This window comes from Cervus elaphus, chromosome 16 (genome assembly GCF_910594005.1).
Source record: "Cervus elaphus chromosome 16, mCerEla1.1, whole genome shotgun sequence".
Taxonomy (NCBI): Eukaryota; Metazoa; Chordata; class Mammalia; order Artiodactyla; family Cervidae; genus Cervus; species Cervus elaphus.
Genome location: NC_057830.1, coordinates 854,721 through 879,270, shown reverse-complemented (window position 1 = coordinate 879,270; position 24,550 = coordinate 854,721). Strand labels below are relative to the sequence as shown.

General features: G+C 57.3%; 2 protein-coding genes across 3 annotated transcripts in view; both read right to left on the bottom strand.

Moving 5' to 3' along the window:
- Positions 1 to 3,997: 3,997 nt before the first annotated feature.
- On the bottom strand, positions 3,998 to 7,785 carry LOC122673037. Its single transcript, XM_043870571.1, has 2 exons — positions 5,082 to 7,785; positions 3,998 to 4,897 (listed from the first exon to the last, which is right to left on the bottom strand). Exon 1 carries the CDS (start codon positions 6,074 to 6,076, stop codon positions 5,120 to 5,122), a length of 957 nt encoding a protein of 318 aa, XP_043726506.1. The 5' UTR covers positions 6,077 to 7,785; the 3' UTR covers positions 3,998 to 4,897; positions 5,082 to 5,119.
- A 10,385-nt stretch (positions 7,786 to 18,170) lies between these two features.
- The window catches only part of TPO (thyroid peroxidase), a 35,108-nt gene continuing 28,728 nt past the window's right edge, over positions 18,171 to 24,550 (bottom strand). Inside the window, exons 14-17 of one of the 2 annotated variants that reach the window (XM_043870569.1) lie at positions 23,366 to 23,497; positions 22,635 to 22,734; positions 19,150 to 19,258; positions 18,171 to 18,374 (exon numbers count right to left, since the gene is read on the bottom strand). In XM_043870569.1, the coding sequence (XP_043726504.1) occupies positions 18,336 to 18,374; positions 19,150 to 19,258; positions 22,635 to 22,734; positions 23,366 to 23,497 (380 nt within the window). In that variant the 3' untranslated portion in view covers positions 18,171 to 18,335. The remainder of the gene's footprint in view (positions 18,375 to 19,149; positions 19,259 to 22,634; positions 22,735 to 23,365; positions 23,498 to 24,550) is intronic. The other variant, XM_043870570.1, reaches the window with a different exon arrangement.

The window sequence follows — 24,550 nt, the reverse complement described above, 5'->3', positions numbered from 1 at the left end:
CCCCTGGCCCTGGAAGGACAGCAGGCTGAGCTGAGGGGTGAGGGAAGAGCCACCTTCGGCCCGGTTCTGAGCAAGCCCAGTGGTGGGGCACGGCTCCCACCCCTGGGGCGTGGGGCATCTGGGTTTCACGGTCCACGCCGCTCGCCTGGAAGCTGCCTCAGCCCGAGGCTGGTGCCCGGGGAATAGGGGGTCAGCCCACTGGCCCACCTGAGCTCAGCTGCTCGCCACCCTGCAGTCACCAGGAGACAGATCAGGCCCCTGCCTGGTCAGTGGTTGACGCAGAGCCGAGCGCCATGTGCCATTTTAACGGAAAGAAGGTGGATGCTGTAAAATCGGCAGAAGTCATTTGTGTCCTACTTTATTTTTATTTTTTGTATCTTGCTTTAGAAAATAAGGAGAGAGATTAATATAAAAAAACCAACAGGGAGATTAGATTATAGGCGGAAATCAGAAAGAGGCACATGAAGGGCTTTTGAGATGATCATGAAAAGTGAAACAGTGAAAGTGCTATTCACTCAGTCGACTGTGTCCAACTCTGTGCGACCCTGTGGATTGTAGCCCGCCAGGCTCCTCTGTCCATGGGATTCTCCAGGTCAGAAGACTGGAGTGAGTTGCCATTCCCTTCTCCAGGAGATCCTCCCCACCCAGGAATGGAACCTGGATCTCCTGCATTGAAGGCGGATTCTGTACAATCTGAGCCACCACGAAAGCCCTTTTCCTTCATCTTTGAGATCATTATGACAACATCTAACTTCCTGATCTTGGTGGTTTTCATGAGTTTCTTTATAATAATTAAGCTGTCAATTCATTTTTAGGGTTTTTTTGCATATTTTATTTCATAATAAAAATCTGAAGTCATTAGAAAGACATTGCAGGTTTCAGCAATTTCAACAACTGGGAGCAGGGATGTCTCTGTACTTTCAATTTTCTCATAAGCCTAACATCTCCTTTAAAATATAAGGTCTTCATTTAAAGAAAAAGGAGAATGTATGGAAACATACCTAGTGCCTTCTTAAAATATTTGCAGCTATTTCCTGTGGGGAAAAATGTGTGCTCACGGCCATAAATGGGGCTTCCCAGGTGTCTCAGTTGTAAAGAATCCGCCGGCCAGTGCAGGAGACACAGGTTTGATCTCTGAGTCAGGAAGATCCCCTGGAGGCGGGCATGGCAACCCACTCCAGTGTTCTTGCCTGGAGAAGCCCATGGACAGAGGAGGCTGGCGGGCTACAGTCCACGGGGTCGCAGAGAGTCGGACATGACTGGCTAAGCACACATGCAATGACATAAACCGTTGTGTTCCATCTGCCAGAAGATTCTTTCGTGTGCCTAGTGAATTACCACAACGCATTTTAAATGTATTTAGGGGGGAAAAAAGGTTTCTCTGACAGTTTCAGGAAGGTTTCTCTGGTTTTACGCCCTCATCACCTCCCGCGGCTGTAGCCATAGCACCCCAGGACCTTCGAGACAGGAAATGAGGGTGCAGGGCGGGGGTTGGGGTGGTCTCTCCCCAAACGTGCCAGAGCCTTGAACTCCCTGGGATCCCCACTGTGGACGGTGGGAGCCTTGGCTTCAACAGTGGCACCGGTCGACCTGTAAGTGCAGAGGAGAGAGTGGGCAGGAGGCGGGGGCGCGGGCACCAGGTCCCCCCACGGGGAGGCCGCCCGGTGGGGAGACAGATCTGAGCCCACCTGGCTCCCTGCAGGCTGTCCTGAGCCTGTCCTCCCCATGTCCATCCCGTCCCGTGTCCGTCCCGTCCCGTGTCTGTCTGTTCTGTCCCGTATCTGTCTGTCTGTCCTGTCCCGTGTCTCTCTGTCCTGTTCCGTGTCTGTCTGTCCCGTATCTGTCCATCCTGTCCCATGTCCGTCCCGTCCCGTGTCCGTCTATCCCGTGTCTGTGCCTTGTCTGTCTGTCTGTCCTGTCCTGTGTTTGTCTGTCCCGTGCCTGTCTGTCTGTCTGTCCCGTGTCTGTCCTGTCCCCTGTCTGTCTGTCCCGTGTCTGTCTGTCTGTCCCGTGTCTGTCTGTCCTGTCCCGTGTCTGTCTGTTCTGTCCCATGTCTGTCTGTCCCGTGTCTGTTTGTCCCGTGTCCTGTCCCCTATCTGTCCGTCCCGTGTCTGTCTGTCCTGTCCCGTGTCTGTCCTGTCCCATTTCTGTCTGTCCCGTGTCTGTCTGTCCCATGTCTGTCCTGTCCTGTGTCTGTCCCGTGTCTGTCTGTCCTGTCCCATTTCTGTCTGTCCCGTGTCTTGTCTGTCCCATGTCTGTCCTGTCCTGTGTCTGTCCCGTGTCTGTCTGTCCTGTCCCATTTCTGTCTGTCCCGTGTCTGTCTGTCCCGTGTCTGTCTGTCCTGTCCCGTGTCTGTCTGTCCCATGTCTGTATGTCTGTCTGTCCTGTGTCTGTCTGTCCCGTGTCTGTCTGTCTGTCCCGTGTCTGTCCTGTCCCCTGTCTGTCCATCCCGTGTCTGTCTGTCCTGTCCCGTGTCTGTCTTGTCCCATTTCTGTCTGTCCTGTCCCGTGTCTGTCCCGTGTCTGTCTGTCCTGTCCCGTGTCTGTCTGTCCCGTGTCTGTCTGTCCCATGTCTGTCTGTCTGTCCCGTGTCTGTCCTGTCCCTTGTCTGTCTGTCCCGTGTCTGTCTGTCCTGTCCCATTTCTGTCTGTCCTGTGTCTGTCTGTCCTGTCCCGTGTCTGTCTGTCCCGTGTCTGTCTGTCCTGTGTCTGTCTCTCGGTCCCGTGTCTGTCTGTCCTGTCCCGTGTCTGTCTGTCTGTCTGTCCCATGTCTGTCTGTCCTGTGTCTGCCTGTCCTGTCCCGTGTCTGTCTCTCTGTCCCATGTCTGTCTGTCCTGTCCCATGTCTGTCTCTCTGTCCCGTGTCTGTCTGTCCTGTCCCATGTCTGTCTGTCTGTCCCATGTCTGTCTTTCCCGTGTCTGTCTGTCCTGTCCCGTGTCTAGTCTGTCCTGTCTCGTGTCTGTCCTAGTCCACATCTGCCCTGCCCCATCGGCTCCTCTCAGAGAGCTTTCCCTCCCTTGGGGGCGCCCCTTTGGGAACCATCCTGCTTCTTGAATGCAGCTCCTGTGCCGCAGGCCCTGGGCAGAACGCTCCTGCTTCTGCAGGTGTGGAGGGTTATGCCTTCTGCTTGAAATCTTGTGTATCCTCCACCTTTTATGTTTATGGTAACAGAGACTCTCAAACCCAAACCTTGAGCATTGTCAGTGAGGTCACATGTTTTAATTTGGAAGGTTCCAGAAACTCCAGAGGTGCCTGTTTTAATGTCTGTGAAATTTGCTAAAAGTGACTCAGTCTTATTTTCTCCTTCAGCGTCTGAAGTTCTTTGTTCAGAGGCAGGAAGCCCGCCGGTCTCAGGCTCGTTCCCCAAACAGCTCTGCCTGGTGTTGTAACTTAACAGAGCGGCCTTGGAGTCAGGGTTTTCCCCTTTGTAACTCTGACCGTCAGCCCAGTGCTGGCCCAGTCGCCGCTGCCAGGAAGCCTGTGTGCCAGAAACAGCTGCTCTGTGGGCCTGCGGTGTCCCTGGGGGTGGGCGGGGACCGGGGAGGGGAGGAGGCCGTCCTTTGCTGCTGGCACGGACGGGTCCGAGGGTGGAAGCCGGAGCCCCGGTGGCTTCCCTGTCCTGGAAGTTTGGGGAGGGAGAGGGTGTGGGGTGGTCTGATCTCCACTGTAACCTCCCTTTTCCCACTCCCAGCGTCATCTCAGGCATCATAGAAAAGGTCCTGCTTGATGTGGTTTACCGAAGCCGAATCTCTCTGTCACGGGATTGGATTGAAAGCCCCAGGTTTCGGAGCTGTGTGTTTTACCCAAGCCAGTCTCTGGCACGGGCTCGGACTGAAGCCCCGTTTCCGAGCTGTGTGTTTTACCCAGGCCGAATCGCTCTGGCACGGGCTCGGACTGAAGCCCCGTTTCCAAGCTGTGTGTTTTACCCAGGCCGAATCGCTTTGGCACGGGCTCGGATTGAAGCCCCGTTTCCGGGGACCTGGAGACGGCCGTCCTGAGAGAAGGAAGTCAGACAAAGACAGATACCACATGATGGCATTTATATGTGGGATCTAAAAACAACACAAGTGGACTTACTTACAAAAGAGAAAACAGACTCACCCACAACACAGAAAGCAAACTTAGGGTTGCCAAAGGGGAAAGACTGTGGGGAGGGGTAAGCCAGGAGTCGGGGATTAACCTACACGCACTACTGTATATAAAACAGAAGACTAACAAGGACCTACAGGACAGCACAGGGAGCTCTACTCAACACGCGGTAATGGCCTGTACCGGAAAACAGCCCAGATGCCCTGCAGGCGAGACGAGGCTGCCGGAACTGTGTGAGGCCTAAATACTGTGTACAATTGACTCACTTAGCTACACACAGCATGTAAATCAACTATGCCTGCATGCATGCTAGGTCACTTCAATCGTGTCCGACTCTGCAACTCCGTGGACTGGAGCCCGCCAGGCTCCTCTGCCCATGGGATTCTCTAGGCAAGAACGCTGGAGTGGGTTGCTAGGCCCTCCTCCCAGGGATCTTCCCGACCTACCTCTGCATAACATAAAAATTGAATTTACAAAGTCACTGCTGATTCTGCTCTTCAAGGTGAAGAGCTTCACTTGGAGGCTGATAGTGACGATCTTGTTTTTGCAAATAATATATCTGAAGACAGGCAAGTCGACGAGGTCGCTGGACAGGGTTAGAGGCCACGGGCCTGGGTGCAGGGAGCAGAGACCCCACTGCTAGCTGCCACGCGGCCGTGGTGCTCCCTGTGGTCACCGCGGCCGCCGTCCTGGCCCGTGGGATGGGACAGTGCCCTCGCGGCTTGCGCCCCTGATGCCTGCAGCCTTCCTCGAGAGGAGGATGAGGAACGCACTTCTTTCCCGCTCCCTCTTGGCCATCGAGACGGAGCCCTGGAGAAGAGAGACCCCAGGGAGGTCTTACGGAGCCTCCCCGATTTTCCTAAGAATGAGTTGAAACAGCCCCACCATCCGTTCTCCTTAAACTTTCTGTTTTCAAGTCTAGGAAAAGCCCTATAAACTTGATGTCTTGTCTAAATCTTATAAAACAATGAGTCCACTCTAAACTCCGACCTACCCACTGGACGACCAGGCACATCCCCTGGAGTCAGGCCCTCAGCTGGCCTTCTGCAGCACACGGGGCTCCAGACCTGCAGATCCATGGGAGCTGGGGAGGCAGTCGGACCGGGTCAGCACGTGGCGACCATGGGGAGTGTGACCGTCCAGGTCTCGGTCTGGTCCCACTCTGCGGACCGTCCGTAAGCCCCTTCCTACCCCAGGCGAGACCCTGCAGGGCCCAAGGGAGCCCAGGTGCTCTTGGCCTCTGGGTCCTTCTCTCCTGTGACTCACCCACGGCCAGCACTGCTGCAGCCTCGAGGGGTCAGAGAACAGGAAGGAGACTGGCTCTTGGGGACAATCTAGGCTTTCCCTGTGGTTTGGGTATTTCAAGGACATCCCTGGTGGCTCAGTGGTACAAAATCCGCCTGCCGGTGCAGGAACCATGGGCTCAATCCCTGGGTCAGGAAGATCCCCTGAGAAGGAAAAGGCAACCCACTCCAGTATTCCTGCCTGGAGAATCCCATGGACAGAGGAGCGTGCAGGGGTACAGTCCACGGGGTCACAAAGAGACAGACACAACTGAGTGACTAAACAACAACACAAGGGTGTCTCGAGCATCACCCTTTCATCTCTGGGCTCTGCGAGTTTCTCTGATTTCCTCCTTGTTTGTTGCAAGAGTTGGTGTGCTGGGTGGAAGCCAGCCTGCTCTGAGTTCTTTTCCTGACACCTCCATCCCACCTGCCTCACTTTCAGCCTGGCCTGGCCTGACCTCTCCGGGTTCCCTTTCTCTTCATGTGGAATGGGACAAAGAGCGCCTTCCCTGCACAGTGAGACGTCACTGGGTGTGGATTTCCTCTTCACTTCCACCCCTGGAGACAGACACCGAGTCTTGTTGACGCCAGGAGATGTTTCAGAGGCTGAGCTGACACCCTCTGGCTGAAACGCAGAAGGTGAGCGTGGAGTCCCAGCATTACAGCCTAGAGCCGTCAGAATCTCGATGCCAATGATGAACATGTAGCTCAGCCCACGGAGAGGACCTGAACTTCCCTGGGAGGCCTGTGGGAAAGCGACCACACTCAAGGAGGCTGGCTGTGCGCCCTCTCACAGCTGCCCTGACTCTCAGCGGAAGACGTGGATCTCGGTGGCCTCCAGGGTCCTGTCGTCTGCTCCCCCAGAAAGACGAGCTCTGTCCCGCCTCACCAGGCCCCGTTCACGGCCTGGGAAACGGCTGTGATCGGGTGGCCGGTGGCAGTGCCCGCCGCCGGGGCCACCCCCGTGGGCTGAGGACACGGCCCCTCATGTGCAAAAACCCTCCTGGGGAGCAAGCCGCTCTCCAGCAATAGGGGGTCTTTGGGGAGGGGGTGGGCATGCTGGCCACACTCAGAGCCGCGGTGCCAGCTGTCATCACGGCTGTGTTCGAGTCCCTCACAGGCAAATCACACCTTTAACTACAAGGGAGCCGAGGTCCTTGGCAGGAAACACAGTGCGATCAGGCGTCTGTTCTCGGGACGGCTGGCAGCCGTCCGTCACCTCGCCCTCTGTTGGGGTTTCTCATCTCAGGGCCATGGTCAGTGGATCTTAGGAAACTCAATGTGTTTCCTGCAGATCGGCCTGCGGTGCCCTCGTGGGAAGCTGGTTTCCTGGCATTCTTGTGGTCACTGGTGCGCAGGAAACCATTAGCAACCTGGATTGTCCATAAACCGGGAGCGATGGCTTTGGTCCCATGCAGGCTTCTGGGATCTCCCAGCCGGGGCCACCGGATTGTGGTGCGGGTTCATCAGGAGGCTGTGCGCTGGGGCTCTGGGAGGCGTCTCTGGTGTTTGGCTGGAGTTGGAGCTGTTGGCGCTGAAGATTAGTCCCAGAGCCGCCGGTGTCTGCTGGGCCTGACCTTGCCCGGTGCTTTCCTCTCAGCAGACGGAGCCTCCTGACCACCCCCTCCCCAGCCTTCTGGTACACGTGCTGCCCCAGCCCGAGGCTGCTTCCCGCAGGGATTCCCGCTCCCCAGACACAGAGCCCCGAGAGGCTGCTCCAGGCAGAGCTGGGCTGCGTTTGCTGGGTCCTCACCCCGCATCCTGAACTCCCTGCAGCGGGAGAACTGACCGCCGGACGGACCTGTGTCCAGGTCTGCGCGGGGGGCAGGCCAGCGGAGTCCTTATTTCACACGCCGCCGCGTCAGTCCCTGAATTTCAGGCCCCGCCTCCCGGGGACCCTCGCCTCCTCCTTGCTGGCCCCGCCTCCGCCCCGCCCCTCTCTTGCCCTGTCCCATCCGTCCAGGATGGCAGCGGGTCGGCTCTGAACTTGGAAACCGGTCGATGCCTCAGACGACAGGGGCATCTTGGCGGGGAGGCGCCGGCCGTCCCACCCGGCTCCCGGGCAGCAGACCCCAGGCTGCGCGGAGACCTGGTTGGATCTCCAGTCTCCCCTGGACACCCTCCCGGGCCTCTGCTTGCCCGGCGCTCAGCTCCGTGACCTTCTCGGTGACCCGGAAGCCCCGCCCACCCCCGCCCCGCACTCGGGGCTGTCAGTCAGCCCCGCTTCTGTGACGCTGGCCGCGGCCTCTGCCTGCGCCTGAAGGCGGGCCCGCGTGCTGGGTCCCGGCGTCGCATGCATCCCAGCTCGACCTACCCCGACCTTCGGATCCAGAGCGTCTTCTTCTGGCCCGGGCTCGTCTCCATCAGTTTCCTTCGCACTCACATCCGCCTGCGCGTCTCCCTGGTTCATGCCTGGGTCCTGGTGACTGGGTCCGCCCGCTGGGTGCCCAGTACGAGCGCATCGCTTAAGTCAAAGCCGCTCAGTCGTGTCTGACTCTGTGACCCTATGGACTGTACAGTCCATGAAATTCTCCAGGCCAGAATACTAGAGCGGGTAGCCTTTCCCTTCTCCAGGGGATCTTCCCAACCCAGGGATCGAACCCAGGTCTCCTGCATGGCAGCCGGATTCTTTACCAGCTGAGCCACCGGGAAAGCCCGGGTGCATTCGGGCAGCAGGGACCTAAGCTAGAGGCACGTTCTCTCACAGATGGGCACCTCTGGAGCTGGGCAGCACGAGTGCCCCTCTCTGCTGCGCCGTCCTGGTGGTACGGCCCTTGTGCCATGGGGAGGACCCTCCTTCCCCGCCACAGCGGCGGCTGCTTTGACTGGGGGGCTGCCCCCGTGGGAGTGTTTCTGGGTGTATGCTGCGTCTCTTTGCTGCAGCCTGCGCCAGCGCCCACTGTCCGAGCTGGTGCAGGGGTGTGAGCATCTTCTCGACAGAAGTGGTCCAACTGCATCTCTTCTGCAGGACCCTCTGTGTCCACGGGGTCCTGGCCTTTCCCAGCGTGTTTTGGTTTCAGCCTGTTGACTCCCTGCAGGGGTTTTGGTTGGTATCACATTGAATCTAGAATTCAATCTGAGTTCAGTTGACTTTGTAAACACTTTATCCTCCCATTCATAAACATGACAAATTCCTACATTTTTAAACGGCTTCTTTAATGGGTTTTGGCAGGGATTTATGGTCTTTCCCAAAGGTTTTGCACATTTTTCTTAGGTTTGCTTCTTGTTACTGTTTTGTGTTCCCAGGTGACTCACTGCTAAAGAATCCACCTACCCCTGTAGGAGATGTGGGTTCAGTCTCTGGATTAGGAAGATTCCCTGGAGAAGGAAATGGGAACCCACTCCAGTGTTCCTGCCTGGAGAATCCCATCAACAGAGGAGCCTGGCAGGCTACAGTCCATGGAGTCACAAAGAGTCAGACATGACTTAGCGGCTAAACAACAAACTGTTGTTTCATGCTGCTGTAAACACCATTTGTTTTTAACTCACTTTCCAGCTGTGTGTTGTTCGTGCATAAAAATGCAAGTGAATTTTGGATTTTGACCTTGTATCCAACAATCTATATAAGTGCATTTATTAATCCTAATAACTTTTAAAAAATAATTTAGATTTTCTACACATCCAATCTTTTTTGTTTTCTTTTTTTTTTTAAATACGGACAGTTCTGTTTGTTTCCTTCCCATCTTCTATGGCACTGGGTGCCCTGCGTGTTCACAGCCTGGATGGTGATTTGTAGGTGGTCAGCCTCTGTTCTTTTTTTTGTATAAATAGAGTTGGTACTCAGAAATGGCTTGTTGTTTGAGAATTTTTGAATCTAATTGTTACAGTAAACTTGAGATTGCTTTTCTGCCTTCTTTATGCCATTTTGAAGATACTACTTTTGCAACGTGTAACTGCACCAAATTATCTAATTGAGCAATTTCATGGTTCAAAATGTCAAAAGTTCACAAATGATAGTTTTTTGCTTGTATTGCTGGACTGTTAAGCCTGGACCATCCCGATGACATCCTTTGTGTTAACACTAGCTGTCTGGGTGACAACGTGGCTCAGTCTGGGGGCCCCGGTTAGCGTCACGGTCTGAACGGACGGTAGAGTCGCCTGCACTGAATCATCAGACTTGTCTGGAAGTCTGCAGTCTGCTTTCTGCCCGTGGCTGAGTGCCCGGCGCAGGACGGGGTGGGGGCCGGGGAGCGGGTGAGCCTCTGACCTGGTGTAGGAGCTGCACAGGCTCGGCTCCTTGTCTCCCCGATTCTCGTCCAGCCAAGCAACGCAGCCCTGACTTGGCAAGTGGCCTCTGTCTGGAAACACTCAGCTTCACTCTCCTGGTGGTAGAGGGTGGATCGTGGAGTGAGGGGCAGAGTCTCGGGGTCTGTGGGCGGGGGGCTGGCAGGGCCCCCCTGGATGCACTTTGTTGTTTTGTTTCTGCTTCTTGCCTCACCCACACAGAGGGTGTTTGAGTCACTGTGGGAGCCTTCAAAACAAGGACAAGGGGCGGGCCCCGAGGTGGTCGCTGCTGTCAGGAAGGCCGGCTGCGCAGGGGATAGCTTGCAAAGCACTCTGACCCAGCAGGTCAGCAGGGCTGGGCGTGCACCCCAGTGGGTGGACGGCTGACTCTGCTCCCAGGGGTGCGATTCCTTGAGCCTGAAGGGCTCGAGTCATGGTTTCCTTGTTCTCCTTGGCCCTGCAGACGCAACTGAGAATGACTGTCAGGGTGGCGTGACCAGCCCTGGACACGCCCTGGGGACAGCCCATGGGGCTGGGGGCTGTGAGGACAAAGGACGGACCCTCAGAGCTGCTGAGGGCAGGCTTGCCGCCGTGGAGCTGGCCAGGCGTTCCCAGACCCTCCAGGCAGATGGACCTGCTCCTACCTTCAGGCCAGGTGCTGCAGAAACCCGGACACGGCTCCGTGAGCTGATGAAACAGAGGTCGGTGGTCCTGCTCCAGCTGACCCGGGGCCGGCCTAGGGTCACTCTGCTCAGCAGAGGAACACAGCCTCGTCCTGTGCGTCTGTGTAAGGACGCCATATTAACACAGACAGCTGAGGGGCCGTGCCCTCTCGGCCAGCAGCCCGGCACCCGCAGGACGCTCAGCTGACGTGTGTTTGCTCCTGAGACGCATCACTGCCTCCTGGACCGCGGGCCCCCAGGCCGCCCTGCGGCGCTGTGGTTGGACCACTTTAAATAGAGACATCACCCCAAGCACAGAACTACGACAGCACCCAGCTGGGGTGAGGGAGCTCCAGTGCCCAGGCCAGCTGGAGCAGAGGCTGCGCTGGGACCTCAGCTGGGCACGGCCCCTGCTCTGCGGTGCCCATCGGTGACCTCAAGATGCTCTGAGTCTCGATTCAGGGTCATGAATGCGTCTCAGAGAATAGGTGATTTGCAGACGTGGAGGAGACCAAGGAGGGAGGCGGCTGGCCACGTGGGGGCAGGGGGCGGTGGTCCCGGCCAAGTCTGGCACCCCGGCTGGCTCCGTCAGGGGGCAGTGGTCCCGGCCGAGCCTGGCACCCCAGCTGGCTCCGTCAGGGGCCGGTGGTCCCGGCCGAGTCTGGCACCCCGGCTGGCTCCGTGAGGGGCCGGTGGTCCCGGCCGAGTTTGGCATCCTGGCTGGCCCTGTCCCCTCTGCGTGGGAGCCGAGTGCGGGGTGTGCATCTCCAGCTCCCACTTCATCTGAAGGAGCCGCCCTGCTGGGCCCCGTGGCTCTGGTCACAGCCTCCAGCCCCCTGCTTGGCCGGCTCCATGGAGGACAGTTCACCTGGGGCAGAGGGCCCATGAGCTCCCCAGCGTCTGAGGGGCCAGGGACCTGGCACGTCCCCAAGAAGCAGGTCCACGCTCCCTGACCTGACCCAGAAGCTCCCATTTTCCCACGGAGCCGCCGCAGGGCTGACCGCCCCCCAGGCCCTCTGGGGTGGACCGTCCACCTCCCAGCGCCTCACACTCTGAGTCGGAGCAGGAAGCACATACATTTTGGCTGGAAATGAGCAAAACCAGTCAGCGCTCCACACACACATGGAAGCACTCCCCTGGGCGAAACCACAAACCCCGGGAAAGATCAGTCTCGACAACCATGTCAGCCCAGGCGTTTCCAAACGAAAATTGTTTTTCCAGTTTGGGGGTTGGAGAAAAGTGGATTTAAACACTGCCAATAAAAAATAGTTCACATGGCAGTTTGAGACAACTCTATTTTCTCAAGAAGGATTTTTACAGCCCAGAGCCTAACTTTTGGGAAATTTGAATGAGCTTGTGCTCAGCATCTGAGGTGTTTGTAGAAAAGAGAAATGAGAATCTATCACAAGCCCACCAGCAAGCTGGGCCCACCTGCACTGAGACTCACGTCAGGACCCCCAGAGTTGCCATTATCACTAATTAATCAATAATTTTATATCGGCATATAGTTGATTTACCATACTGTATTGCTTTCATAAGTACAGCAGTGATTCAGCTTTGTATATGTACGTGTGTACATTTATTTATATTCCTTTTTCATTGTTTTCCATTATACGTTGTCACAAGATGTTGAATATAGTTTCCTGTGCTATGTGGTATGTCCTCGTTCATCTATTTTATACAGTAGTACGTATATGTTAATCCCAAACTCCAAATTTATTCCTCCCTCAATTTCCCCCCTGGTAACCATACACTTGTGTTCTCTGGTCTGAGTCTGTTTCTTTTTGTAAATAAATTCATTTGTACCCCCTTTTTTAAAAAGATTTTACATGTAAGTGATATCACATGATATTTGTCCTTCTCTGCTTGACTTCCTTCACTTGGTATGATAATCTCTAGGTCCATCTATGCAAATAGCATAATTTCATTTTTTTTTATGGCTGAGTAACATCCCACTGCCTGTACCTAGCGCATCTTGGGTCCCCATTCCCCTGGTGATGGACACAGGCTGCTTCCACGTCCTGGCTGTTGTGAACAGAGCGGCAGTGAACACTGGGTTGCGTGTGTCTTGTCAAGTTTATTATCACTGTCATCACTGCAGTCCCACTGAGCCCGAGAGCGACCCAGGCGGCTGGAGGGGGTGGAGTCTGGGCCCCACACGGGACACCCAGGCTCAGAGATGGCAGCGGTGTGCTGAGCGTCCCAGGGCAGTAGGGCTCACTGGGACCAGCTGCTGTCCGCTCCGGACCCTCGACTGCCCACCTGCTGTCTGCCTTCAATGCCGAGCTCCCGGAAACATCTGGAAGGCTCCTGTGAAGCCTGGCACCCCCTGTTCCCTTCCCCAGCGGATCTGCAGGTTTGTGAACTTTGGGGGGTGAAACAGCAAGTTCCCTGTCCTGAAATAACCTCCCAGGCCCTAGATGGAGTTGCTCCTCCTAGGACCCTCAGGAGTGTCCGTGTCCCTGCAGAGGCTCTGTGGCCCCCAGGCCCAGCACCATGGCTGGCACACACCCCACGCGCCAAGCCACTGGACTCCTCACCCCAAACAGGGCTGGCGGGCGCCCCAGACGCGGTTTCTGCTTCTCTTCCTCAGTCTCTTTTTGCCCTGCAAAAGTTTCCTGCCCCCCACCCCACCCCTCCGCCAGCTCTCCCAAAGCAGGCTCTCTGCTTGGAGCCGTGCTGAGTGAAGTCTGCTGCCGTCACCTAAGCAGTCCCCTCAATTTCACTTCCTGTGACACCCCCAAGCTTCGCTGGCCGGGGCCTCTCTGCACACCTGGCCGACCCGGGGCTCCTGGTTCCCGCGGGCACCGGCAGATCAGGTCTGTCCGTCTGTACTGAGCCTGTGCTCAGCCGGACAGAAGCAGTTGCTGAAGTGCCTGGGCTGCTGACCGCAGGCAGGCCTTGCAGGAGGTCAGCCTGGCCCCACTGATGAGGACTGGGGCCCGGGAGAGGGCTGGTGTGGACCCTGGAGGGCGCTCCAGGGACCCCAGACTCCCGCTCCCCGGGGGAGCGGCTCTGAGACTCTCAGTCCACCAGACCGGGTAATTTTCCTCATAAAGTTCAGTAACACACAACCGCAAATGTAAGTGACCCTCTCAGCTCCTGGACGGGTCTGTAATATGAGAGGAAAGTCATTTATGAATCTGCAGAGACGGATTCCGGCTGGCGCGCGTGGTGAAACTGCACAAATCGTCTCTCCTCTCTGGCAAAGACGTGAGCCGCTGCCAAGCTCTACACCCCACCCTCCTACTTTCCCCCAAACCTTCGTTTTCTGGCATAGATTGTCACGGCCTCAGCCTCCTCCCTTTCCTCTGAATTTCTGTGGTCGGCCCTGCAATGGAAGCTTCTGAAGGAAGCATTTCTTACGAACAGTACCATGTTCCCCCTGACGACGAGCTGCCCCGAGCAGCCGCAGACTGCCGTCTGCCTCGAGAGTGCAGACGGCGGATAGTCAGGGAGGCCAGGCCCCAGACGCGGGCCGGGAGGGCAGGCCCCCGAGCACAGGCCGGACGGGGAGACCCCCTGGGTGCCGCCCGAGGGCACGGTGGTCCCCCGAGGGGCCGGGGGGACGTGGCCAGAGGACACAGCGGCACCCGGGGGCCGTGCCCCGTGGGGCTGCCCGCTCGCCCCGGGAGGGCACGCTGGCCGTTCCTCTGGTGGCCTTTAGTGCACCCTGCTCGCTCACCTCCGACGCGTGGGCTGGGTCCTGACGCAGCGCACCCCGGGGCCAGGCCGGGAGAGGCCTCAGCGAATGGGAGCCCCGGAGAGGCCGCAGCCCACGCGGTTCCACATCGCGGTCGGCCGGCGCCCACGGGGCGGGCCGGCTGCGCTCCGGATCACAGCGCCGTGGCCTGGCCCCAAAACAAGTTCCGGAAACTGGAACCCGCTTGCTTACGCCTGAGGAAAACATCTCCAGGAGTGCCTCCGCCCGCTAAGAAAATAGGTTTCAGCTGAGGTTTCTACAGCAGCAGCGGGGCCAGGGTTGAGGGGCCGTCTCTGGTTCCCCAGCAGGCCAGCCTGGGGTTCTGTGGGCTGACAGGGGTTGCCGCTGGCCGATGCGGTCAAGCCTTCGCCGTCCACACCGTGTGGCGCCCCTCCACCGCGCCCCACCGCCCCGAGTCCCTGCCGGGCTTGGGGGATGAGCGGCCACTCTCTCCCGCCCCACAGCCTTGAGGGGGAGCTGGGACAGAGCCCCGAGGAGTGCCCACTTTCATTCTTGTGTATTTTGAGGCAAGTTTCCACCCAGTCTCGACTCTGCTGTGTTCAATTCAGTTCAGTCGCTCAGTGGTGTCTGGCTCTTTGTGACCCCATGAACCGCAGCACACCAGGCCTCCCTGTCCGTCACCAACTCCCGGAATCCACCCAAACTCGTATCCATCGAGTCAGTGATGCCATCCAACCATCTCATCCTCTGTCGTCCCCTTCTGCTCCTGCCCTCAATCTTTCCCAGCATCAGGGTCTTTTCCAATGAGTCAGCTTTTCGCATCAGGTGGCCAAAGTATTGGAGTTTCAGCTTCAACATCAGTCCTTCCAATGAACACCCAGGACTGATCTCCTTTAAGATGGACTGGTTGGATCTCCTCGCAATCCAAGGGACTCTCAAGAGTCTTCAACACCACAGTTCAAAAGCATCAATTCTTGGGCACTCAGTTTTCTTTATAGTCCAACTCTCACATGCATACATGACTACTGGAAAAACTATAGCTTTGACTAGACGGACCTTTGTTGACAAAGTAATGTCTCTGCTTTTTAATATGCTGTCTAGGTTGCTCATAACTTTCCTTCCAAGGAGTAAGCATCTTTTAATTTCATGGCTGCAGTCACCATCTGCAGTGATTTTGGAGCCCAGAAAAATAAAGTCAGCCACTGTTTCCACTGTTTCCCCATCTATTTGCTGTGAAGTGATGGGACTGGATGCCATGATCTTCGTTTTCTGAATGTTGAGCTTTAAGCCAACTTTTTCACTCTCCTCTTTCACTTTCATCAAGAGGCTCTTTAGTTCTTGTTTACTTTCTGCCATAAGGGCGGTGTCATCTGCATATCTGAGGTTATTGATATTTCTCCCGGCAATCTTGATTCCAGCTTGTACTTCTTCCAGCCCAGCGTTTCTCATGATGCACTCTGCATATAAGTTAAATAAGCAGGGTAATATTCTGCTGTATATTAACTGTTTTTTTCTTTTTCGTCTCATGAGCTCAGTACCAACCAAGCCGAGTGTATCTCACTGCAGAGGGTCCCTGGACACAGATCCCCCTTCACCTGCGGGGGAGGCCGGGGGTAGGAAGGCTTCGTGCAGAAAGGGACACCCGTGAGTATTGCAGTATTTCATTTTGTCTTCAGATCATCAGGTAAGATGCCTCCGGAAGTTCATCACTGATTAAAAACTACCCTGAGAACGTTTGCAGTGCAATTCTCTGACTGCCACAGGAATTTCTCTGAGAACTCTCCCTCCACGGGAAGTGTGTTTTGTCCCAAAGTTGGGGCACCTTGGTCCTGGCAGGGTGGCCCTCATGGTGGGTGCCTGCCTGTGGGGTCCCCAGAGGCCTGGGCGGGATGGAGGCGGGTTGGAGCAGAGCAGAAGGGCGCTGACATGCACTGACACCCCAACCCATTCTCTGGGCTTGTCTCCTGTCACTTTAGCCCTGCTCTTCAAGAGCCAAATGTTAGAGAATCGCCGCTGTGTCCAGGGACACATTTCATGGCTGAAACTCATTGTGGATAAGTTCGCTTTCAGCCTAGAAGCCTTGTGAATAAGCAGAGGTAAGTGTGAAGTGCTAACAACACAAGGGCTTGCGGGACCTTGGACCAGCCCACAGGAGAAGCAGAAGGACACGGACATGCTGTGCGTCCTTTAAGGCTGGGGCTCTAAGAACCTGCCCCGCACATTCACACCCAATTCTGAACCCTCCACTTCCCCTTCCCTTGTACAGATGAGCCTGAATTCCACCCCAAGTTCAGATGGTTTTTCAGGATGCCGGTCCACCTTCCTCTGTCTGCTGGCTTCTAAGTAAAGCGGCTATTCCTTCCCCATCACCTCACCTCTCGACTTGCCGGCCCACTGTGCTGTGACCCCAATGGGACCTGACCCCTCGGGGTGACAGCCGACAGGGGCAGTGGTGACACTGGACTCCCAGGCGAGGAAGCAGGTAGAGGCAGAGGCTGCCCGTGTTTGAGGCACAAATTGGAAAAGACCCTGATGCTGGGAAAGATTGAAGGTGGGAGGAGAAGGGGACGACAGAGGATGAGACAGTTGGATGGCATCACCGACCTGATGGACGTGAGTTTGGGTGGACTCCAGGAGTTGGTGATGGACAGGGAGGCCTGGTGTGCTGCAGTCCCTGGTGTCACAGAGAGTTGGACACGACTGAGCAACTGAACTGACCCCAAGGGGGCAGTCCTCTTAGTGGAAGCCCGGGCTAGTCCAGCAGAGAGCCGCGGCCAGAGCTGCCCCCGTCCCCCAGCAGGTGGTGCCGTCCACCCACAGAGCAGGCAGCCTGGCGCTCAGGGAGCCCTAGGGGCCAGACGTGTGCTGGAGGGGATGCTGTCTTCCGGTCCTTCGTTCACAAGGCTCGGGGGCCCAGGTCCAGCACAGGGGGCTGACACACACGGAGGAGCAGAACGAGGTCCCGGAGGCTGAGGTCCCAGTGGACTGGCGGTGCTGGGGGGCGGCGCCCGCTGGGGGCCCCGAGGCCGCGGATCAGGGCTGCCCACCGCCCGCCCGTCTGTCCCTCCGCCTCCTCAGCAGGAGTCCTCCGGAGCGGCCACTCCTTACCCCCCACAGCTGCGCAGGGACCCACGGGTCTGCTGTGTCACTGCTTCCCCTCCTCGGGACAATCTAGGCTCCCCCCAGGGACCAGCTTCCTCTCCCCAGGCGAGAATGGAGGGGGGGGGGGGTCTCCTGTGGTGGCCTAATCGTTGTCATTAACGGGTCTTATATCAACAATAAGAACTTAAGATCACGGGCCAGGCTGATCCAGGACCTACGTACGAGAAGCGGTATTTTCAGGTTACAAAGAGTAACACCTGCTTCTCAGCGCAACACCTTAACATGCAGAGCAATCCTTCGCCTTCCTGGCCAGCTCCCTTCTTGCTGGCACAGAGCTGAGCTGCAGGATCTTGTCTGTCACCACCTTCCCGTGCTCTCAGGGCTGGACAGGTGCAGGCCGCAGGCAGCTCTCTGTGCCCAGTTCTAACCAGGAGGAGGCTCCCTGTGTCCTGGGGAAGCAAAGACCCAGCGGGGCGGCGGTGGCGGGGGGAGGGGACTCCCCACGAGCCCACCGGAGTCCCTTGGAAGATGATCCAGCTGAGCGAGGGACAGGGAGGGGCAGAGATCGCCTGGAGCTGTGGGGAGGGGGCTGGGAAGTGGGGCCTGGACTCCAAAATCCATCGGCAGGTTCCCAGATGACGGGACGACTCGCTGACCCTCTCCCAGCCTCAGCCGTGGGGGAGGACAGGAGGGAGGAGGGACGCGGGTCCAGGCGCCCGCAGTGACGGGTGACGTGGCCCTAGGCTCGCAGTGCGTCCAGAGAATCAGCGGAGGAGAGGCAGGGCCGGGAGGAAACCCAGGTGGAGGCATGGGGTCGTGGAAGAGGGGGCAGAATGCAAGTGAGAGACAGTGAGGCCGGGTGTGGGGGCGGGGACACAATCTTACGTTCCTCTGGGCGGAGGGGAAAGTTCATAAATATGTAACATTGTAAATACCTTCTCACAGCCCTCCCCCCCCAGGAGGGACCCATCTGGTGTGCTTACAAAATATAAATATGTATGATATGTAAATACATTCTCTTGCCCCCCCCCCAGGCACCCGTCCAGTGTGTTTACAAAACATAAATATGCATAATATGTAAATACATTCTCATGGCACCCCCTCCAGGAGGGACCCGACCGGTGTGCTTACAAAAGGAGCCAGACGACTGTACAGTGGTGGGATTTATTCACCCGGGCCCGGTCAGCGTGTCCTGATCAGGCAGTGGGCAGCGTGTGAGGGTCCGCTCACTGCGCCCCAGGTGTCCAGGCTGATGTGAGTGCTGTCTGACTCTGGCCGGTGAGCAGCGCACACGCCCCACACGGGGGCTCCTACTTGCAGAGAAGGACTTGGGATCCACAGGCCGGGCCCTAGGGAGAGAAGGAGAGAAGCCCTGGGGAGCTTCAGACCAATGGGAAGCCACGTGCCGCCCCCTGGAGGCTGGCGAAGCACCTACAAAGACCTGGTCCCGGCCCCTCCTCGCTTGGGGGAGGGGGAAGCATTCTTGGTTCCAGGCTTGCAGGCAGGTGCCAAGGCTGATTTCACTCCGCCTCCAAGGACGGGATCATTTTAGCTCTGAACACCACCTAGCCCTGAATTCCAAGCAGGCCCCGGGGAACAGTAATGACTTTTAAAATATAACCCCATTGGGGTCATTCATGCTTATAAGGTAAAAATAGTGAAAAGCTAGTTCGACTGATCTTTTCACACTGATTATAACTGTTTCCTTTTTTAAGAAGCGCACTGTAAAAGTTGACGCTTTCTTTCGGCTTCTGGCTCCTCTGCAGGCAGCGTCAGCCGGTACTTGAGACTGGATGCTGAAGCCTGAAGGGACCCTTGGGATGGTAGCCTTTCGTACAAATGAAAGGCATTTCCAGTCCTTTCCCTCCAGGTCATTGATTCCAATGTGCCTCTACTTTTTAAAAAAGTAGGTTAACACTTTGACAAATTAGCATCTCCCGTGAATGCAGTTCATAGAAGGAACCGGGCAGAGGGAAGGTGCCCTGGGGGGTGGAGCTGGCGTCAGATAGAAAATCAGGAGGGGCCAGGCTGATGGCCTGCAGCCCCAGTGCCTCCACTGACTCCCTAGGTCTTGACAGACACCTGTGAGGTTGCAAACCTCAGGAAGGCCCGCTATGAACCCACCTGCTCTGCAAGCCCCACGGAAGCGTCCGGCGGTGGAGCGCTCACGTCTCGGGATCCTTCTCCCTCTCCCTCCACGGGCGGCAGCGAGGACTTGGGGTCAGCGAGCGTCCTGTGGATAAACGTGCCCTCTCAGCGGTCGTCACCTAGAGGGGCCCGCGCCAGGCAGCCTCCAAGGGCCACTCCCAGCAGCACCAGCTCACTCCTCAAACACAGAGATGTGCTTTAGATTCAAGCCAACATCTTGGTTTAGAAAACAAAACTGGAAACTCCGTGGAGCGCGGCTGGAGGCAGACGCCTGGGCCCCACTGGAGCGTCTGAAGAGGCTCTGCCTCAGGGAACCCAGCACCACCCCCAAGTGAAGAGCGGGACAGCAGACGTCACGGTGTCGAAATGGGGGCGACTGGGACGCTTCTCAGACACAAGCTCAGGCTGAGCCAGTGGGGACTTTCAGAAACGCGTCCAAAGGTGTGAGGACGCCTGACTCAGGGTGGGCCATCAGCCTTCAGCTCTGAGCGACCCTGGGGGAGGGTGTGGCAGGGAAGGCGGGGTGCTGAAGGGGCTGGGTCCCAGGTAGGGGGTCCTGGGGCCCTGTGAGTGGGAAGGAGGGAAGGAGCAGGGGAACTGAGACGGGACCCATGGAACACGGCGTCATGGGCTCTGCCGGGCCAGGGGCCACGTGGGATACCAGCCTCCCTGGATGGCGGGGCAGGATGCCTGAGTCTGGGTCCCCTCGCTGGATGGCGGGGCAGGAAAACTGGGCTGAAACTGCCTCTACTCAGCCCCTTAACACAAGAACACAGCTCCATATTTTTCTCAAAGATAAACTGATAAACAGCAAAAAACTGACAGTAACAAAACCACACTCTGTATACTGTCTGCAGCCGCTGTTACAGCGACAGTAAGGAACTTGCCCTTTAGGCCAGCTCTGGGCTCTGGCCGGCAGAGCGGGCGAGGCCAGCCTCCCAGCAGGTCACCTCCCTGTGAGGAGGAGGCAGGACGGGGAAGCAGGTGCGCTGACCCGAGGTGTGTGCATGGAAGGTTGGCCCTTGGGCCCAGGAGAGGCTGCCCCGCCTGGGGCCCCATCCCAGCTTCTTGAGGGTAAGTGGGAAGCATGCAAATTAACCCTTCTTTCCCCAGTTACAATAGCATTCCAGTAGAAACAGCACAAAATGCAGCTGCCAGCTGCCTAAGGCACAGGATAAGGCTTGTCCTAAACAAAGAGATTCTGAGGACTTAAACCTCAGGCCCTGAGACTCAGGGTGGGAAACTCAGGACAAATGATGAAACGAGAGCACATGGGAGGAACTGAGGTGGAAGCCTCACCTTCCCGCTGATGGACTGAGGACTGACTGGTAAACACAATATGGATGAAATTTACCCCAAAAGGGTTGACCTGAGAAGTTCAGACCGCAGGAGTAACTCGGCAGAGAAGCTCTCAGGACTGGAGACTGATCAGCAAGATGGATGGGCCCAGACAACCGATCACAAACCAAGCTTTTCATGCAAAAGTTGCACAGAAAAATATTTATCTTGGTGAACATAATTTCAATGAGATAATGTAAACAGTGGTGTGTTTTCATTGCATGAAGAAAGCTGATCAGACAGTTGGTTTGATGGAGTTAACTGTTGATCAGTCTTTCAGTGGAAACATGTCAATGCTGGCGTATTTCTGGTTGAAATAATTATGTTAATAGTCATTACCCCAAAATGTACAGGCTTAGATCCAAAATAGTAGGGGAGGGATAAATGGCGGGGGGGAGAGAATCAATACAGAAGGAAGGTCAAGGCCCCCAGAGCACCTGAGAGGTGCCCTAAGAGGTGTCTGTCTCTGTCTCTGTCTCTCCATCTTTCTTTCTGTCTCTCTCCATTGTCTCTGTCTTTGTCTCTCTGTCTCTTCTCTGTCTCTGTCTCCCTCTCTGTCTCTCTGTCTCGCCCATCAGCCCCCTCCCTTCCGCGGGGCTGGAATCATCAGGGCCGCAGCGTGCAGATGCCCAGGGGCTCAGAGGAGCCTCTGGGAGAGGGAGCTGTGGGTTAGGCTCCTCCCATCAAGGCTCTGAGGATGCAGAGTATCCAGGGCCCGCGTGCAGAGGCCTGCGTGGTCCCCATAAAGAACTCCTGCCCCTCCCCTCTCTGTCAGCAGTCTCCCTCCCCCCACGGGCTGACAGGTGGCTCAGGTAAGAGACACTTCGCAAACCAAAGTCGTGTCTGTAGGGACTTCTCCAGGCTCCAGAGTCTGCAGTCAAGTGTGGCAGGTGCTTCCCTCCCAGACTCCCTCAGGAAGGTACGCATTCATCCACGCTGATGATCTTAAAGAAAACAGCTATTGCTCCCGAGTGTGGGGGCTGGAGGCACAGCATTCTTCATAATAATAGGTGACAGATGTTTGACTGCAAGGTCTACAAACGCAAAACTGCACCCAAATGCTAAGCTATGGTAACACCAGCTTCACAGTGGGAGCGTGAAAAGCTCCCAGCTGATAGCTGTAGCTCACAGCTACAGAGCCAGCTGATCGGGGCTGCTTGCCTAAGCCTGTCTCATTTTCATTGCTTAATTGATTTATCGGTATCTAAGGGTTTTAAGAACTGGTAATAGCTAAACTTTCAGGACCAAGGGATTGTGAAAACACAGGGGCCATTTCCTGATGCCATCCCCTTCTAAGACTCCTGGTCTGCAGTCAGGGTAAGTCATCTACCGGTGTGCGAGAGGCGCTGAGCTCTCGGGAAGACAAGACACCCAGCACAGGCCCCTGGGAGCAGAGGGTCAGTGTGACGTGCGGACATGGGGTGGGTGCTACACCCGAGTCCTACAAGCAGGACTCCTGCAGCCAGCAGTGGAGAGCTGGCCCCCAGGCTGACCTGAAGGTCAGCCGGCATTAGAGGCTCGTCAGGGCGGTGGGCCTGGGCCCTGGGCCAGTCTGCCCACATGGCGACTGCCACGCAATTTGTTAAGTGCACACTGGACGCCCAGCAGCAGAGCCGGGAGCTGGGAGGCCACAGCAGCGGTGGGGGCTGGGGGTAGGGCTGGGGTCCAGTCTCCCAAGGGGTGGACACAGCCCCCTAGGGGAACCTCGCACTTGGCTCTCACCCCCAGAAACACACAGACCTGGTCATTTGTAACAAAAGTTCACCTTTCAATTTCCCAGTTTCTCCGGAGTCTGCTCTTGAGGGAAAAGAGAGGAATGAAGAATAAGGTTCTATCCAGGAAAGACACTCTTCTCTGAGAAACCTTCGTTAGATCAAGAACCTTCGTCATTCATCACAACCACTTAATCTGACCAGCGATCTGGTATCACCGAGTCTCCATCCGAATGGTGGACACCCTCTGCTGTGTAGGGTCGCTCCACCCTCATCATTTCGAGCTGAAGGGGAGTCAGGAAGGCAAATGGCTCTAGACACAGATGGGTGCCAGTGGAGACAGCCGTGACCTCCACCAGCTTCAGGACAGCCGGGCCCAGGGTGGGGAGCCGCTGCGAAGTGGGGACTCACCACCTGCAAACCACCGTCCAGGTGAGGCCAGCCAGACCGCAGATAAGCACGGCGCCCAGCACCAGGGAGACCACAGACGCCCGCGGGAGCCTCCCGGAGTCTGGAACAAGGGCGTAGCCGGTCAGCGAGCCTGCCAGCCAAGGACTGGGGCCAGCCTGCCCACCCGACCCCAGCCCGGGCGCGCCGACCCTGGGAGCCCAGCAAGCTCTGTCCCGCTGGCCGCCCATTCCCTGCTCGCCTCTGCTACTCTCGGAGCTGAGCTCTGCTCTGTGCTGAGCTCTGCTCCTCTCGTGGGAGCTTTGCTGAAATGTCTCGCCCTGGTAACAGGAGCTGGTGCAGGAGCCGGAAGCCAAGTTAAGATTCCAGACCTGCAGCTGCGAGGCTGCGTGATCCTGAGCAAGCTGCTTATCCTCTCTGTTCTGCACGTGGGGCTCAAACACCGTGCTTCCCCCTCAGAGACAGTTCAGGGGGGTTGAAACTGTCTAAGCATCTGCAGCAGGGTCTGCACCGCCCCCCCAGGGGTTCATGGCCTCCTGTGTCTCAGGCACAAACCCGCGGCACCCTGCTCCCACCCAGTGTCAGAGGACGTGGTAGTGGGGAAACGCAAGGCCAGACGACGACCTGCAGTAACCCTGAGTGTCACACAGACACCCCCGGCTGGCACAGGGAGGCCGCAGTCACCCCGAGTGTAGCACAGACACCCCCGGCTGGCACAGAGGCTGTGGTCTCACCCACACAGGTCCTGCCGTCCTCGCCGGGCACGTGGGGGTCGCTGCACTCACACTGGAAGCCACCCTTGGTGTTCTTGCAGCGCGCGGATGCGTGGCAGGGGGGGTCCACTTCGTCCTCACACTCGTTGACGTCTGCACGCACGACGGGAGGTCAGTACCCAGCCCCCTCGCCCCTCCCCAGGAGGCCAACCCCTCCCCGGTCCTGTCTCTCGTCCGGAGCAGGGGGAAGTCACCCCAGGCCTGCCCCTTCCATGGCGGCCACCAGGCCCGTGGCCCCGCAGTGGGCCCGGGGCAGGCCCCTGGGACAGGGCCTGGAGGCTCAGACCATGCAGGCCGCTGGGCCTCGCTCAGATGCAGAGACTCGGCCTTCCTGGGAGACGGTGGCGCCCTCGAGTCAGCCCACCCCAAGCCGCAGCGTCCAGCCCCACGGTCCACACTGGGTCCACCGCTGAGGACATGCTGGCTGTGCAGTGGGAGCCAAGACCTGACCCCGGGCCTGAGGGTGGGGGCGCAAGCTGAGCCCCCAAAACGGGGAGCATGTGCAGCCTCTGCGGTCTGCCGCCTGAACCCATGACCATGCCAGTTCCCCAGGCTCCGGTGTCTTAAGTAACTAGCCCTCTATTCGGCCGATTCCAGGAGACTTGGGCTAGGGCAGGACGTGCAGACAGAAGATGCGTCCTGCACACTCCACGACCACACACACTGCCCCACACTCTCCGTGGGCCCTGCGTTTGGAGGCATAAGTGAGCAGGGGTCAGCCTTTGCTGACCGAGCCCCCACCCCCACCCTGGACCCCTGAGACGGGCTGTAACTCAGACCTCGGAGCAGCCAGCCTGTTCAGAATCCGGCTGACAGCGCTGTCAGCCCGATACCACCCTGTACCCGTCTCCGGGGAGCAGTCAGCCCGAGATGTGAAACCTTATGTTAGGAAAAGGCGGGAGGTGTGAGGACGTCGGGTGTGGAAGGGCGATGCTGCCCTCCGACAGATGGTTCCCTGAGGGGCTGTGTGACCTCCCTGGAGAGACCGTGTGACGGGGCCCCGGGGCGGAGCACACTCTGGGCGGGGGTGAGCTCAAGGCACGGACTCTCCTCTGCTCTCCTGGTTCGAAGCTTTCTTCCTCCTTCACTGTCCTTCACGGGCCCTGGGAATAGAGCTTTGGGGTCACAGACACCCGAAACAAACAG

Excerpts from the sequence above, each read along its gene's own strand:
- LOC122673037 (XM_043870571.1), bottom strand. The coding sequence starts at position 6,076 with ATGTTCATCATTGGCATCGAGATTCTGACGGCTCTAGGCTGTAATGCT.